The sequence below is a fragment of the Fusarium mangiferae genome (assembly GCF_900044065.1).
Source record: "Fusarium mangiferae strain MRC7560 genome assembly, contig: FMAN_scaffold011, whole genome shotgun sequence".
In the NCBI taxonomy this organism is placed as follows: Eukaryota; Fungi; Ascomycota; class Sordariomycetes; order Hypocreales; family Nectriaceae; genus Fusarium; species Fusarium mangiferae.
In genome coordinates, this window is record NW_024573931.1 from 481685 (window position 1) to 497365 (window position 15681).

General features: G+C 49.3%; 7 protein-coding genes across 7 annotated transcripts; 2 read left to right on the top strand and 5 right to left on the bottom strand.

Moving 5' to 3' along the window:
• Window positions 1–2: 2 nt before the first annotated feature.
• On the bottom strand, window positions 3–552 carry FMAN_09962 (putative GCV3-glycine decarboxylase, subunit H; the record flags this gene model as incomplete). The annotated part of the gene is made up of 2 exons (XM_041820582.1): window positions 3–400; window positions 444–552. The coding sequence occupies 2 exons, from the start codon at window positions 550–552 to the stop codon at window positions 3–5; spliced, it is 507 nt and encodes a 168-aa protein (XP_041686448.1).
• Window positions 553–1649: 1097 nt separating this feature from the next.
• Window positions 1650–2643, top strand: FMAN_09963 (putative TEM1-GTP-binding protein of the RAS superfamily; the record flags this gene model as incomplete). Its single annotated transcript, XM_041820583.1, has 3 exons — window positions 1650–2354; window positions 2428–2502; window positions 2545–2643. The coding sequence occupies 3 exons, from the start codon at window positions 1650–1652 to the stop codon at window positions 2641–2643; spliced, it is 879 nt and encodes a 292-aa protein (XP_041686449.1).
• Window positions 2644–3874: 1231 nt separating this feature from the next.
• FMAN_09964 (uncharacterized protein) lies at window positions 3875–4467 on the bottom strand (the record flags this gene model as incomplete). The annotated part of the gene is made up of 2 exons (XM_041820584.1): window positions 3875–4166; window positions 4223–4467. 2 exons carry the CDS (start codon window positions 4465–4467, stop codon window positions 3875–3877), a joined length of 537 nt encoding a protein of 178 aa, XP_041686450.1.
• Window positions 4468–5489: 1022 nt separating this feature from the next.
• On the bottom strand, window positions 5490–5942 carry FMAN_09965 (uncharacterized protein; the record flags this gene model as incomplete). Its single annotated transcript, XM_041820585.1, has 1 exon — window positions 5490–5942. The coding sequence occupies one exon, from the start codon at window positions 5940–5942 to the stop codon at window positions 5490–5492; it is 453 nt and encodes a 150-aa protein (XP_041686451.1).
• A 3056-nt stretch (window positions 5943–8998) lies between these two features.
• Window positions 8999–9311, bottom strand: FMAN_09966 (uncharacterized protein; the record flags this gene model as incomplete). Its single annotated transcript, XM_041820586.1, has 2 exons — window positions 8999–9029; window positions 9079–9311. 2 exons carry the CDS (start codon window positions 9309–9311, stop codon window positions 8999–9001), a joined length of 264 nt encoding a protein of 87 aa, XP_041686452.1.
• Window positions 9312–10483: 1172 nt separating this feature from the next.
• On the bottom strand, window positions 10484–10767 carry FMAN_09967 (uncharacterized protein; the record flags this gene model as incomplete). The annotated part of the gene is made up of 3 exons (XM_041820587.1): window positions 10484–10518; window positions 10573–10680; window positions 10749–10767. 3 exons carry the CDS (start codon window positions 10765–10767, stop codon window positions 10484–10486), a joined length of 162 nt encoding a protein of 53 aa, XP_041686453.1.
• A 3562-nt stretch (window positions 10768–14329) lies between these two features.
• Window positions 14330–15474, top strand: FMAN_09968 (uncharacterized protein; the record flags this gene model as incomplete). Its single annotated transcript, XM_041820588.1, has 2 exons — window positions 14330–14438; window positions 14660–15474. The coding sequence occupies 2 exons, from the start codon at window positions 14330–14332 to the stop codon at window positions 15472–15474; spliced, it is 924 nt and encodes a 307-aa protein (XP_041686454.1).
• Between the last annotated feature and the right edge of the window lie 207 nt (window positions 15475–15681).

The following is a 15681-nucleotide window of genomic DNA, read 5'->3' on the forward strand; positions in this document are numbered from 1 at the left end:
TTCTATTCAGCTCCAGCAAAAGTCTTGTAGGCCTCGGCATCCAATAGTTTCTCAAATTGCTTCGCACCCTCCTCATCCACCTCGACCTTTGCGATCCAGCCGCCACCAGCGCTGTCGTCCTCGGGGACCTTGTTGATGGTCGAGGGCTTCTCCTCGAGGTTGTCGTTGACCTGTAGGACTCGTAGACGGACAGGAGCGTTGATGTCGCTGGCAGACTTGACAGACTCGACGGCTCCGACAGCGTCGCCTTGCTCGACCCATGTTCCGGTCTCGGGGAGCTCGACGTAGACTACATCTCCGAGCTGTTCGGCAGCGTACTCAGAAATTCCAACGAAGCCGTGCTTCTTGTCGGCGGACAGATCAATCCATTCGTGGTCTTTGGTGTATCTTCGAGCAAGGCCTTTCTCGTTAGTGTCGTCATTGTAGCGATCCAGGGCACGTACTCAGTTTGGTGGAGGAGAATGCTCGGATTGGCGTGCGGATGGCTGCGCGGGGCACAATGCCCCTAGCCAGAGGGGCTGCAGCGCGTAGGGACCGAGGAATTGAGGCCATTGTGATGATGCGGATGGTGATATCAGAGTCAAGCTTTGTCGGCATCATGCGGAGATGGGCCGAGTGGATCGGAGCGAAGCCGACTTAGTCAGCATCATGAAGTCTGCAGCGACAGTCTACAGCAATTCAACACCAATTCTTCTGCCTTGGAATGTGATTGAATCAAGGAAGACTTGGCCGGTAAGCAAGACATGGAAACATTAGCCCAATCGGAGATATCAACGTGGGGTTGAACTTGGAACATTGTTTATTTGGTGTTTAGTGCCAGCTGTCCTGCATACTAAATGCTACCATATACATGCCTACAATAACAGTTGCTATTTACAAAGTAGCGATCATTACAAATATTGACGATTCTATTCAGCTGGAGTCAATTCAAACGCAGTTATTGCGCAATCTCAGCTAGCCATACACCAAACCTCAACCAATTACCTCCTCAAACGCGTTGGCGTTGACGCGCTGCACTACGCTAAAACACCACCATCATCATCACAACATTTCACGCATAAGCAGGGCCTAGCAAAGTCTATCTAGAAATTAAGACAAATGAACTATTTTCAGAACATTTCATCTCAAATACTACATCCCCTGTTGTGCTGGTGAATGTCCCTCCACTTTAGCCTTGTACCACCGGTGCCTTGAAATTCCGTCCCGCTTCTGGCCTAAACAAGAGGCTCCCACCATCATCATCCTCTCCAAACGTCAGCGCAAACTCTCTGCTCCAACAAGACGCATCGCCCGGTTTCAGTTTGGAAGAAAAACAAGTGTCAACGCGATTGATATCCACCGCCGAGGTCTCATTGCTAAACGGCGTGTCTCACGGTTTCATTCTGGTGGCTTTTCGACTCCGCCACCTCAGCTGTCTTGTCTTGACCTCCCCGCGCATCACGATATCATCACTTGTCTGGCTTGATGCTCTGACAAGCTGATCTCTTCTGTCACTCTCTCCGACCACGTTCTCTACCGATTGATTCGTTTGCTCGCAACATCCGACTCGATTGTTTCACTCACCGTTTCGACTCCGTTGACCTCGATACCGTCACACGTTCACGCTGGACGACTACACGAATCCCTCGGCTCCGGCCGAACCTGCAAGCATGGAACACATCATGAGTTCACCTCCCCATGAAGTCCCACTGCCACCCCCAGGCCAAGACGAGACTCTCGGAGGTATCGAAGAATCTCCCCACCCGAATGGCTTCCATCATCAGCAAAGCACATCCCTCGATCAAGGGCTAGCTCAAAGTCCACGACAAGAAGACCCTTCGACCAGATATACTCCCCCCGTCCAAACCGCACCGCCAATTTCCCGCCCAGCTAGTGGCTTGTCCAACCCCGCACACCAAGCCTACAACGACTATCGACAGAGTTCCGGTGAGCCATCGTCCAACGGTCGAAACCATGTTGTCATCAAGGTCGGAATGGTTGGCGATGCGCAGATCGGCAAGACCTCGCTGATGGTCAAGTACGTCGAAGGGAGCTGGGATGAGGATTATATCCAAACGCTGGGAGTCAATTTCATGGAAAAGACAATCTCCATCCGCAATACGGAAATCACCTTTTCGATCTGGGATCTCGGTGGTCAACGCGAGTTTGTCAACATGCTGCCTCTTGTGTGCAACGACGCAGTCGCCATTCTCTTCATGTTTGATCTCACCCGCAAGAGTACATTGAATAGCATCAAAGAGTGGTATCGCCAGGGGCGCGGGTTTAACAAGACGGCCATTCCAATTCTCGTCGGCACCAAGTACGACCACTTTGTCAACTTTCCTCCCCAAGACCAAGAAGAAATCTCAAATCAGGTACGAGCGCAGCGAGGAGGAGCCCTCCGCTAGGAGCCCCCGGAGGGAACCCCAACCTTACTGACAGCAACAGGCGAGACGGTTTGCGAAGGCCATGAGAGCAGCATTAATTTTCTCGAGTACGAGTCACAGCATCAACGTGCAAAAGGTAGTGATCCCCTGGCTTTAGAGTACTCTGCTGACTGGATAGATCTTCAAAATTGTGCTATCCAAAGCGTTCGACCTGAAATGCACGATCCCCGAAATCGAAAACGTGGGCGAGCCGCTCCTTTTGTACCAGTCGGTGTAGTCGAGCGAATAACGAGTAAATGTTGAAACTGACAACATAACGACAAGCGACGGGAGTCGCGAGCAACCATTTCCTTTGTCATTGCATACAACACAACTGGATCGTCTCCTTTTCTTCAAACTTGAGATTACTAGGGCAAATTACGGAAGGGGTCAGGATTTACCTCTGGGATAGATAAACATGGGTATTGGCGCAGGACCGCATTAATGTGGCCAGCTTTACCGGTCGGTGGTCACGGCGGGCTATTGAAGTATTTGAGGATACAATCGACTGTTAATCGTATTGGTGTATGCTAGATGGAGATGAATGATGTCTGAGGTAGTGGGATTTGTGAATGTGACCATGTACGTTGAGTATTGTTTAGGTGTGAGATAGCCAACGTATTCCTGCGGCTAGTTCTCTTCGTAGATCGTCTATTGATCGTTTGGGGGATATTGGGATGTCGTGGAGGTACATGTGAGCCTGCTCGGGGTCTTTGAGTGAAGGATGGTAGTACAGACGTTGACTGGCGGGTGCTTTGTCTCTTGTGTATATTTCGATGCCATCACGGTAGATGGAGATGATTTCGACGAGCATGCCTCGCTCGAGATCTGGCTTGATATCTATGAGCTTGATTGCTTCTTCGTCGGAAACACGTCTGCGGTGGATGAAGTAGCACATGATGATGCAGAGGGCGAGGTTGAAGGAGATGATACTGAGGAGTGGTAGGAGTATCGTGTACATGTCTGGTGATGGTTCCATGATGCATCGGGCTCATTTTATGCGGGCTGTGATTCAGTGCGATCCATATATTAGAGTATCAATCATAAACCTCAAACTTTGGGGAAATGGCTTATGTTAAAAGTCTGTATGTGAGTAGCTTTATTGACTTGCTTGACCAAGGAACAAAGGAGTGTTCTGTGATGTGACCTGATGGCCTGGCGATGCTGGAGGATGTACTTTGGAACGGCAGACAGAGGCATTAATTCTGTCCATGGCATCTGAAGTTTCGGTAGACTGTGGCCTGCTGATACTGTTCCGTTCCTTGGATATTCTCCTATGACACCACCACGGCGGGAACATGTCTTCAGGTACATTTGGATCTGGCTCTTTGAGTTTATATGAGCCTTTAACAATGATTCATCGCGAAAGTTTGCAGACAGTTTTACGACTTCACGATTGAGAAAGGTTTGGTAACAAATCTATTTTTTATCTACATCCCAAAGCTAAACAGTGCGTTTACTACTCACCATCAGCGAGGAGCAGCCTCGACAGTCGACAGTTCATGGCCCTCCTCGATATCACGGAGCCTTCTCTTCCGACAATATAGCACAATGGCCCAGATGAGCATGATACATAAACCACCGCCAAAGCAGATGCCAAGAATGATAAAGGTGATTGTGTCCTCGGGAAATTGTTCGCCGTCCTTGCGGCGGACGAGGGAGAGGGAAACTGGGAGTGAGTTGGTCATTGTGATGGTGTGTTGATGAGTGATGAGGGTAAGTGATGGGAGATGTGAGTAGTTATATATTGCTGTGAATATGCTGTTCTATGACTGCCGTTCAGTGTTCATAGTTCCTGGTATGAACCGTTGATGAACTATGTCCTGTTCTGTCTCTGAGTCTGCACGCCCTGCTCAACATCCTTCCCCTTAAGCCTAGCCCTTCGAAGGCGAATGGTTCTGGCGATGAAATACCAGGTAGGCGGTACGATAAAGAGAAGAATGATGCCGCCGACGATTCCCATGGTGAGGATCCGGTCGCTCTTGGACTCGGGGGCATCGTCTCGGCGGACGGGCCAGGAGAGGATTCCTGTGAAGGAAGCTGGGAGGTAAGAGTTGGTCATCTTGAGTGAGGATGTCTTAATGTGGTGATCTGATGTGTGGTGTGATGGTGTTGAGATGAAGGTGATCAGAGGCTTTTATGATGCATATTGTGTCTGAATGATTCGCTTCTTTGTGGTAACTGTGTTTGAACAGTGAATATTCGTTACAGCATCCTTTGACATTGTGAACAAGCATCAACACTACAATGCAGAGTACAAATCAGTGACGGCAAGCAGTGATGGCAAAGAGAGACTGTTCAATTGAACAGAGAATAACAAACACTTGTAGCTATTAATACTCCTCCCCGTCCTCAACTAAAGACACAAACAACCTTCAACATGTACACCTTGAACTGCTTTGCCCTTATCGTACTCATTGTTCTGGCCGGGATGGTATCAGTCTGTAGAGCAATGAGGCAACAACGAGATCCTCCACGAGATGCAGAAAGACAAGAGTTGAGAGACTCCAACAAATATGCATACTACCTCAGGTAGACAGACACTCGAAAATCGTGGCGGCGGCGGCGGTTATATCTTTTGGTCATTCCCCATCGGATGCTTCGGGTACCTGTGGATCCCCTCCATCAGCATCTCCAGCCTCGACTGGCTATCTCCTTGCAGCCATTTCCAAATCAAGAGTGATTTCTCACGAATCTGCATCTTTCCGTTCCCCACTGGCCAACGGGCCGCATCTACTGTTCCTGAAGATCTGGTGTGCAGGGATTGGTGTGCCTTACCACTGCCGGACAGTTCGGTCTGAGGATGGAGCACGATAATGAAGATGCTGGATTGTGGATAACCTCAGTGTAATGCACCGTCGAGACTTTATTCTAGACTCTAGTTTGGTCTTGCTCTACCCCCAATAAATAACCCATGTTCTGTAATCCATCACTCCTAAGAAATGCCAACTCAAATGACACCACAACGCCGTTCATGAAAGGAAATCAGCGCGCTAGCGATAACAAACTCCTGAAACAAATCCCTGCGAGCAAGTCGATTGCCATCGTCCTTGTCTCTCAATCCAGGGCAAAGTCGAATGCAATTTACTTGTCGTCCTTGTCTCCCCATATGGGAGCGTTGAGGGGCTTGCTGACACCAAACCCAACACCGACAGCAATGCCCACGACGAGAAAGATGATCAACCCCTTGACGATCCACCGATTACGTTGGCTGAGCTTGGCCATGCAGGTGCAGCGGTTCTTTGCCTTTGCGGCCTTGGCCTGTTGCTTCCAGTGATCTTTTCCAGGCCAAACTTGGCAGTCGGTCTTTCTGGCGAGGGGGGTGCTCGATGTCTTGTGCATGCATGAATCTGATGTTCGTGTTGTGACCATGGCTTCGATGTCGGTGTCGAAGGGGTTGAGTTTGTCTGTTTGGGGTGTGGATGTTGTACTGATGCGAGGGGTTTCGGTTACGGTCGCATTTGTGGCAGCTTTCTCGGGGATTGTGAGGTTCGTCTCGCCGCTTGGGCGGGAGAGTTTTTCGTAGTTTGAAGGCATGATGAGGTCGAGTTGTCAATGCTGGATTGATTCAAGTTGAAGGATCGGATGAATAAAAGCTATCGCGGTTAGTGACGCGTGGCTATGGCTGGTGTGACAGTGACACCAACGGCTGGTACATACTTGAGTGAAACCGAGGTTGGATCTCTGCGCAGTTGGATAATGTAGAATGTCGAATGAATGTAGATGCAAGAGACAACCTCAATCGGTAAGGAGTTAAGGCAGTTCTTTACAACATGGATGTCGATCAAGTCCGTTCGGTGATGGGACGCTAGAATTGGTTGATGGGTCAAGTAATAAAGCCAAGAAAATAGAAGAGAATCAAAGAGGATCTCCCAAAGAGACGAGATTGCGATGATATAGAAGAAGACGGTCGAAGCAAGGGAGAGTAAACGATGGGGCAAAGAGAAGGAACCTTGTATATGAGTTCTTTCTCAACACACGCAACGCAATGCAACGCCACTGATCGAACAAACTCTCGCTCGACTGACTTCCACAAAAGACGTAGAAGGGGAGAACAGGAGCACAGCAGACAGCGACATGACAGAGGGAACCCCTAACTAATCCAAAATGAACCAAGCCCCCTGCACATTTCAACGCTTGGGCCCGAACCGGGTGCGCTAACAGCTGGCTTGCCGCCTTTGGGCCTGGTGGGAGCTCCCAGCTAAACGAGCTAGGCTCCTGCGGGGGTCCCCGGCTAGGCCATTGCTACGCTCTAGATTGCTCCAGGACCATCACCATTCAATCGAAACATGGCATCACCAATCAAGGTTTTGTCCGTCTGCATAACACGCGGCTGTTCACAAAACATCCACAAAAGACATCACAAAATGCACTGCCTACCTTGTGTGCGTGGCAGAAGCCGAGTTCCCCCGCAGATAATAAGCACTCAAAAGGTCAGGTCAACTGGCTTCATGGCCATGGCCTAGATCAGATCCCATGTGGCATGGCTGCATGTCCTAGATCGATTCCCACGAATAACACCTCCATCCCTTCGAAAATGGCTCAAGTTTATCTAGTGATTTACCCGTCCTAATGCTAATTCTCGCCGGCGCCACCAACATGGGTTAATCGCCGGCTCTTGGCACTGACTCGCCAATAGCTTCATTCAACCTGTGCCATGAGCTCTCCGCAAAGCCAAGACAGATTCTTCTTCTTGGCAGCCGAGATGCCGTGATCTTGTGTCTAACTATCGTCCATGTCACGCTCCAAACTGATGATTTGGTCACTGACCACATCTGGCATGACTTTACACATGACAGAATCACCTTCCCAGGTCAGCCAGGAACAGGCACAAGGTTTGGCTTCAAACCGCGGGAGTAAAGCCACAGAATTCCTGTCCTCAATGAGAAGCGTGTTAATAGAAGCGCCCTGAATAAGAAGCTTTCCACAACATGTGTATATCGCCACGATCGAAGCGATTTCATGGTGTGCGTTCGTTGTTTCAATCACGGCACAGCATCCACTTGTGTTTTCCGTGTATTCTTATCGCACTCGGAATCGTGTCCGTGTCTAGCAAGAAACCCGCGTATAAGGATTCGGTAACTGATCGCAATTCATCCCAATCTCCGCGTATAATAGATCCGATATCACAGCAGACAGTCTTCAGATTTACGTACCAGATGCGAAATATCCCAATGCAAGTTCCCCTCAATGCAAGTGAGGAGTTCTTCAGTTAAAGTCCAGAACCTGGTCTCTGCATTTGCTGGGGTCCCTGCATTAGCTTCCATTGCCAAGGAATGGATAAGAAGGATTCTAGACTTGAGTTCAGCGGGTGCTCAGTGGCGCTGTCATTGTGTTGCTGCCACTGATGTAGCCGCACCAAAAACGGACTTGAAGTTGGAATTTCCATTGTTTCTATTGCCACTTTTGAAGTTTGATGGTGATACAATCGGTTCAGCCGATGACGGTGGCACTTGGTGGCAGACGGCAGTTGATTGAACCACTGTATTCGGATTTGTGCTTGATACGAATAAGTGGTGACAATCAAGTCTCTCCTGAGTGGGGGACTCGAATCCCTGTCAGGGTGTTTTAATGCCCACAAATATTGGTCTAATTTGAGATCAGTGCCACAACGAGAGAATCATGCAAGTTGATGTCGATCGAGTGCATCTTGTCTCAAGGTAGTCGTAAGTGCCGGGATACTGACGTCTTTAATTATTCGTCGATTGAGGCCAGTCGCTTCGGTGTGTTGCCGTAGAATGCATCATCCCTTTCCGTTTGGTCCAGTCAAAGAACAAGTCTTGTAAATGTCGTCGCATAAACTCGCTTGAGATCAGCGCGATGCACAGAGATTCGCTGAAGTTTGTTTGAAACATCAAATTGAAAGCAATGCATGCCAACGTGGTGTCTTAACGCGCATCATATCGGAAATTGGAGCGGGCGGAAAGTGCTGCCGTCCAAATCTTTGTCGTCCGAAGACCGTGTCGTTCCTGTATCAATGTCCCTACATATCCAATCAGTACTTTCGGCTAGTAAGGTGAAGTCGCCTATGGGAGCCGTGTGCGAATGATTGATGAGCCCGGACATCCTCACTACCATGGCCAGCGCTGAATGGTGGATGAGCTCACTGATATTGGTTCGATGCATCAAATGTGAGCCGTCGGGTGTCCTTTGACGTTGCATGAGGCAGCCTACGCGATAACGTTTGTATCCGACTGCGTCATGAATGATGGTGAACCCAATACCTGGAGACATGGCTCGACTTGTCATGTCTGTCGTACTAGAACCGCAACGAGCGCGTACCGGTCGTCGGCATCTGGCAACGCCTCGAGACAGTTGATGCGATCCCATCAGCGCGGACGGAAACGCCGAGGTGACAGCTTGAGACACAGTCGATCAGTTGACCTTGGCTTCTGACATCGCATCTCGGCACTCAATCAGCGTTCTTCAGTTATGCCGGGTGACTTGCAGCGGCAATCAGAAGTATAGAGTGTCGAAGACATCGTAGTTTGACCCGGACAGCGCGGACTCGGTGGGATATCCCATGAATGTTGGAGGAGCTAACCCAACATGCAGGTGGGAAGACTGAGCTTGGTATCTAGACGCGAAGCTATTCAACTTGACCTATGATTGACGCCAGCGTAACTGTACAAACAGTCAGTGTCCCAAATGTTTCCATTGGTCAGTGCCTTACAGACAGTCGAGGCGCTCCCAAGATAGAAGACCACATAACTTTGCCTGATCTGGCCAGTCGGCAGCCTCGAAGTCGTCAAAATCGATGGCATTGGAGTCTTGCTGAGTGTACAAGAATGCAGGAGCCGTATCTGGTGTATGAGCCGTTGCGCTTGTAGTTGGAGACGGTGCATTCGTTGACAAGTGCCGCGTCGAAAGGAGTTTGTGCAGGCTGTTCGAATTGGGATCTGCCATCTTTAACTGACACTATCATCAAGTTGGGTTCACGCAGACTGGAAAGCCTCGAAATTGAGTTGCATGTGTCTTCAAATGCGGCCCGATTTGACTGTTGAGACTGATGAAAAGACCAGAGTGACCAAGGACTCGCCAGCATCAGGAGAGCAGAGGGGGTTCAAGGTTCTTATCTCCAACCATCGGCAGAGTCTTTAGCTTGATCGGTTGACAGGCTTGTTTCGGTGCAAGTCATCAGTCTTCTCCATCCGCTTGCCACTGGACTTGTACACTTTGCAACTGGCATTCGAGTATCAAGAACGAACGGGGAAGTGGTTGGAAACTGTGGGTTCGTGTTAATTGACAGTCTGATGTTGAATGGACGCCTCATCTGGATCGTCTTGAGTATTATTAACAACGTTCGAACCTCAACTGTGCAGACTAGGAGGTCAGATGTGATATGTTGGGCTGAACTGAAGTGGTTGGCTTGGGCAAGCTAGCTGATGTCGACACAGATAAGCAGCGGCGCAGGTTCAACGTCTTCTCACTTACAAAGATGGTAAAGGTGCAGATTAATGAGGGCCAGATGGACAATGGGCTCAATGACCAGCAAGGATATCGATGGCCCTGTTGCGGAACATGAGATGAGTTCAAAGGCGACTAAACGACGTGGGAAAGTGTCGCTGGCTGCTGCTACATAGACAGACAGACTCGTAGCCAATCCCAGCCACCATATATCACCGACTTGCCATCCGTATCTCCTGCAGAAAGAGCAGGTTTTTGTGGTCTGGCTCAACGGTTGAGGTTCAATCGCAAGGTCGGGATTTGGGGAGGCGATGGGTGAAGGGAACCTCCTCCCATCAGGCGTCAAGTCTAGTCACCTCAGAACCCTCCAGCTTTTGGGTTGAGGAACTCACAAAGACGAAAGATGACATCCTGAGGTGAAAGATAGCAGCATGGGGTAAATCATTCATCTGAGCAATGCTGAATGATCCTGTAATGGACTTGTTGCCGTCGTCGCAGCCCATGTAACTTGGAGTTGTCGGCATCGTCAGGATTGCAAACTCGAAGCAGCAAACGTTTGCATTTTCTCGACTTCTTTCATTGTCCTACGCAGGCGTCTAAATGGGTGAGAGACAGTCAGGGGCATTGCCTTGATCTGCGAACATTCTAAATGGAATCAGAACCTGAGGCGGCTAGAGGTCGAGGAACCGGTTCTTGACGATCGCTCCTATCATGCGCATCAGCACTCTACAGGATTTGCAAATTTGTGGACTGTACTCACTGGTTGCTGAAGGGACATTCTGGGAAGCGAATGTCGATCGCCACGGATGGCTTTGACTTGTAATACCGCGAGCAATCGTGAGCGGAGGAAAGAGTTCCGTCGTATTATCTTGCGTTGGACATCAGTAATTGATTCAAAGGACTTGAAGGTTGGAGCGTCCCAAATTCGTGTCTTACCGGTACAGGTATCTGACATGGTCATGGGATTATGCACTAGCATTCAAGCATGAGGCCGGTTTAAATCATTCGGCATTCTTCATCTTCCTTTCGAGGTCAGCTGTAGGGTAAAGTAACCGAGATTCTGGTGCCTTGGGATTGCTTCATGTTGGTCGTCACAATGTCTAGAAATATCAGCATTCTTCAAAGCAGTTGCAGGGTACGTAGAAGAGATCACGCAATTGGAACCGATGGCGATTTCCTGCCTACCTCTTGGTGCCTCATTGGCGGTCCACGATGTTGATCGATGGGTGAGCTTGTGGACAACGGCCTACTTCAATGGTCAAGATGGTGATTGGTGTTTCGGGTGCTGCATTTCTATCAGTCGACATCATATCAAGGCATCATAATAACTTCTAGAATCACCCACAGAGTACTCTAATGCAGTCGTCGCCGGTGCTGCAAGATTTCAAGACCAGTCCTGATTGTCATGCTTTTGACTGACTCTTGATGCCTTTCATGGCCGGCAGGACGGAATATCGAAGACCGTCTGATACAGCGTTTGGATGTCAGTCGACAAGTCAGTTTTTGCAAACGAGTGTTGCATCTTCGTCGGTTGTCGTCATGTCTAGGCACCGTCAGCAATTGCACAGAGTATTAGATTGCCATCATGGTTCAGTTACACGTGTAACGTAAACTCGAAGCCTATGTCAATCGGTGGTCCCCTTGAACATACCATCATTACCCCGTCGAGATTCCAATGGTAAAGCCTTAGAGGCGTCGGTCGCGGTTGGACGTTGGCCATGGGTCAGTATGCGTTAAGGCCCGAGTGGCAGAGCTGCGGAGGTTGCCTCTTCATCGACCACAATGGTATCTAGGCATCATCAATACTCTTAGGAAATTGATACCGAGGGCTGGTATGGGCTGGACCTCTTGCACGAATCGGCGAAGAGCATAGGTGATTCCTGGCTGGTTAGTGCTCGCCGACTCTGATTCACCTCTAGTCGCACTCCAGAACCCGGGTATCAGAAGCTTCTTGAAAGTACATGAGAGTCCAGTCATCGTTTCGTGCTATAAAAGCATTCTAAGCACCAAGTTGGTATCGATCCCCGCGTGATGTCGCCCTCAGCGCCGTGCGTTTGATGGTTCTGAAAAATTGGTATGTGTCTTGCATAACTGTCGAATGTCAGTTCACATAAAGGGAAGCCAAATTTGATGGCAACGTCTTCGGGTCACCAGTAGTTTCAGATCATCTACAGCCTCTTCATCAATTGAGGTTGAGCAGATCATACTTGGGGGTTTGGCAGGCCGTGAGGCGTATAGAAGTTGTCTAGACTGACTAGTGGTGAGTGTTGTAGTTCTGTCACCCAGATGTCGGAACATCAATGGATTCTGAGAGAGGATACGCGTGCCACGATCATATGGATCTTTCGAGCGACATCTGAGGCTGTAGGAAGCTTGTCGTCCGGATCAAGCAATTGTACCTCATTGTCAGATTTCCTCCAGAAGAACGTGGTCCGGGGTAGTGGTCTGATCCTCTCACATGTGGCAGGGTTGCTTATCGTAGATCTTCTCAGAAGCACCATCGAATGTCGTCTGTTGATCAAAAGTGTTGAATTCGCTTTGGCTCAGAGACGAGTTGAAATTGAACGTGTTGGGTGAGGTGTCTACATCCCTTCATTAAGCCACCCAGCGGCGCCAAACTTGTGACAGACCTGCTAGCAGGCTCACATGCATAACCAACATGCTTGGAAAGGGAATGCGTGCTGTTCCTCGGACTGCAAAAGTTAAGCTATAGCCAGGTGCTTGCTGCAGCGATATCATTCTACGAACTGCTGATCCATGGCAGTCCCCTTTGTTATGACTGCAAGGCCGGTCGCGGTCACGGTTGAACGCCAAAGAGGTGTGTCTATCTCATGAGTACCATCTCAGGTGACACATCGGACAGTACCTCTGAGCAGAGTTGCTACCTGTCAACAATTGGTTGAATTAGCCTTCTATTGGCAAATGCCATCCGATTTGTGTCGCCGGTTAGCCAGGATCTGGTAAGATAGACATAGAACCTACCGAGGAAGCTGAAAAGTGGGAGTAGGCTGAGAGAAAATTGAAAGTGAAGTCTATATAGTATCAGCGACAGCTCAAGGGCAACGATATCGTAGAGTCAAACGAAGGCAGACTTTGTCCTCTGAAGAGGCATGCTGGTCCCGCTGTAAATCGCAACTGTGACAACGTTTGCAAAGTTCGCTGTCGGGCTTCTTCTCTTCATGGGCAGTTTTTCCACAGCAGACATTCACAAGTTCAAGAAACAGTAAGGCAGGAAAGCATTCTGCGTTGCTTGAGGTGCCAAGTTCTGTCTGCTGATATGGGTTCTCAACCACGGGCCTCACATGCAAATAACACCGGCGTATAATATCGACTGGGAGATATATGATACCATTTCTGGATCGCAAGGCAGCTTTTGACTGTAAGTATGCTAGTCGATGGTGGCAGGACAGACCAGCCGTGGTCGAGGGAAGAATCTTGAGATGTTTCGAAGGCAAGTTGAGGTTCTGATCAGTCAAGATTCTAGCTATGCCAGGTCAAAGAAGCGTTCTCTGTCTACTTGCCTCAGCCACTTCACGAGCAGTCATCTTCGGAGAGGACAGTCGTGTGGCCATGGCAGGATTCGAAAGGATATGTCTGAGTCTCAGTAGTAAACTCCTATCAACATAAATTGACGCAGTACCTCGATTCTTGTGACTTCCACCATAACAGTGTATCATGGTGAATACAGCGCTCGGTCTCGTCGTCATCTGCTCGAACGTCTATCTGCATCCTGGTACTCAAGTCAGTCCCTGATCTTGCCCTGGAGAGGGCTGTCTTGCCAGCAAACCTCGGGTCGTGTTTGTAAGTGTAACTCAACTTCGTCGCTTGAACAGTGGTGGTTTGCTTGTTGCTAGGTCTGAATTGGGAGTATCAGCTTGGTTGTTCTTCATGGCAGTATGTCCGGTGCAGTCAAGTCAGTCTACAGAGATCTGAGCTCAGAACTTTGCCAGCAACTGGGGTCACATTCTGACTGCCAACTCGAAATCCGCTTGAAATGATGGTTCGATTGAAGAATGGTGATGATTGGTGGCAAGCAGATGATGGAATTTGGATGTCAGGAGATGGACGATGAACGATGATGGGGATGGTGCCAGTATTGAAGACATGGCTTGTGAATAGCAGCAATATTCCCGCTTGAATGAAGAGTCATTGATGAACGGTGATGGGAGATTGATGATGAAAGACGATGGCGGCAGAGGATACTGATGATTATGTTGGCAAAATGGTGAATTAAGATGGATGAATGCGGAAAATAGGTGGTGAAAAACGAGGCAGTTCACTGAGCTCCTGCCATTCAATTGCTCTCGTGACCTTGCGTGTCTTCAGGTTAAGGTAGGAAGGCATCACCAGTTTCCAGGAAGCATCGCAATAGCACTTTCACTTTCCGTTCGCATGCATATTCACTCAACCTTCTCTTCTCATCACCACCACTCAAACTCTTCATCTTCATCACTGTTCATCACTACATTATCATCATTCTTTCCTTGCCCTTCGCCGCCTGTCGTTCACTATACACAATGGAGAAGCCGTTCGCTGGACAATGGCTGTACGATGATGAAGATCTCGCCCCAAACAACATCCTATGGGAAACATTTCTCTGCCCTTGCATTGTATACGGTCGGTCCAGTAAGAGCTACAAAGATGCTCTCGGAAGGGCGTTTGAATATGATTCACCCCCGGATGGCCATGTCCGATTCACGGTCAGCAAGAAAGGAATCGCCGACACAAGAGAGGAATACTAGTCGACGCCTCTGCATAACCCGGCCCTTTCTCTCCCCTGCTTGGGATTCGCTGCCTGCCTGCCTTGTAAGTGTCCCTTTGTAAGTCAAACACTCTAACATGTCTAGTCTATGGTATTATGATCTCCGATCTGCGTACAAAAGTTCGCGATCTCTACAACATCGAAGGAACCCGCAATGAAGACGGTCTATGGGGCTGCTGCTATCCATATGATACCCTCATTCAAATCGAACACGAACTCATCAATCATGGTCATCATCGTAGACGCTCCTCCTGTGGGTATGAGACCGAACCCTCAATGACCACATCCTTGAGCACTTCTAGATCGCACAGCAAGGTCACCACTTGTGATACGGAACCCGATCAAAGCCTTCCCTGTATCCCCGAAGGTTCATCCGAGTGTACGTCTCCAACCTCATCTGCAAGCAGCCGAAGCAAGCCCCGGGAGAGATCAATCGCTCAAGATCCAGTTGCACCCACCGATGCAACACTCGACCACAGTCACGACCTCTCCAAAGATCCAAGGGGACCATATCGAACCAATGCACCTCACCGGTTGAAGGATGACACTTCTGCTCCTGTGTATCCTCCCTCAATTCACCAACTTCGAACCGATACAAAGGCGCCTGCCAGTCCACCTGCAGTTCATCGACACGATTTGTTTCAGGACGCTAGCGAGACGAATGAGACCCAAGCCAATCACGACATTGGGTTCGATCGAGTCGAAACATACAGAGCCAGTCCTGATCATCAGCTTCGGCAAGACGAAAAGACGCCGGGGGCATTTCCTTCAGCTCATCATTTGCACCATGATACGGTAGTCCGGACCAAAGCACCACAACAACACAAGCTAGAAGATGATGAGCAAGGTCCGAGTAGGTCGGGAACTCATGGGCCACACCATCTTCACGAGGACAAGTGAAGAAGGCGAGGAAGGCGGCGAGGAGAGGCCAGACGGTGTATTATTATGATTCAACCTCAGACACGACAGTAGTATTATCACTTCATAGGGGCTTACAATAGATATATCTCTGCAACCTTATGCGACCATTGTCTGTTGTTAGTGAAGCATAGGTGCGCCAGACTTTACGGTCACATATGGTCTCTGAGTTGGCAGGCTATGCATGCG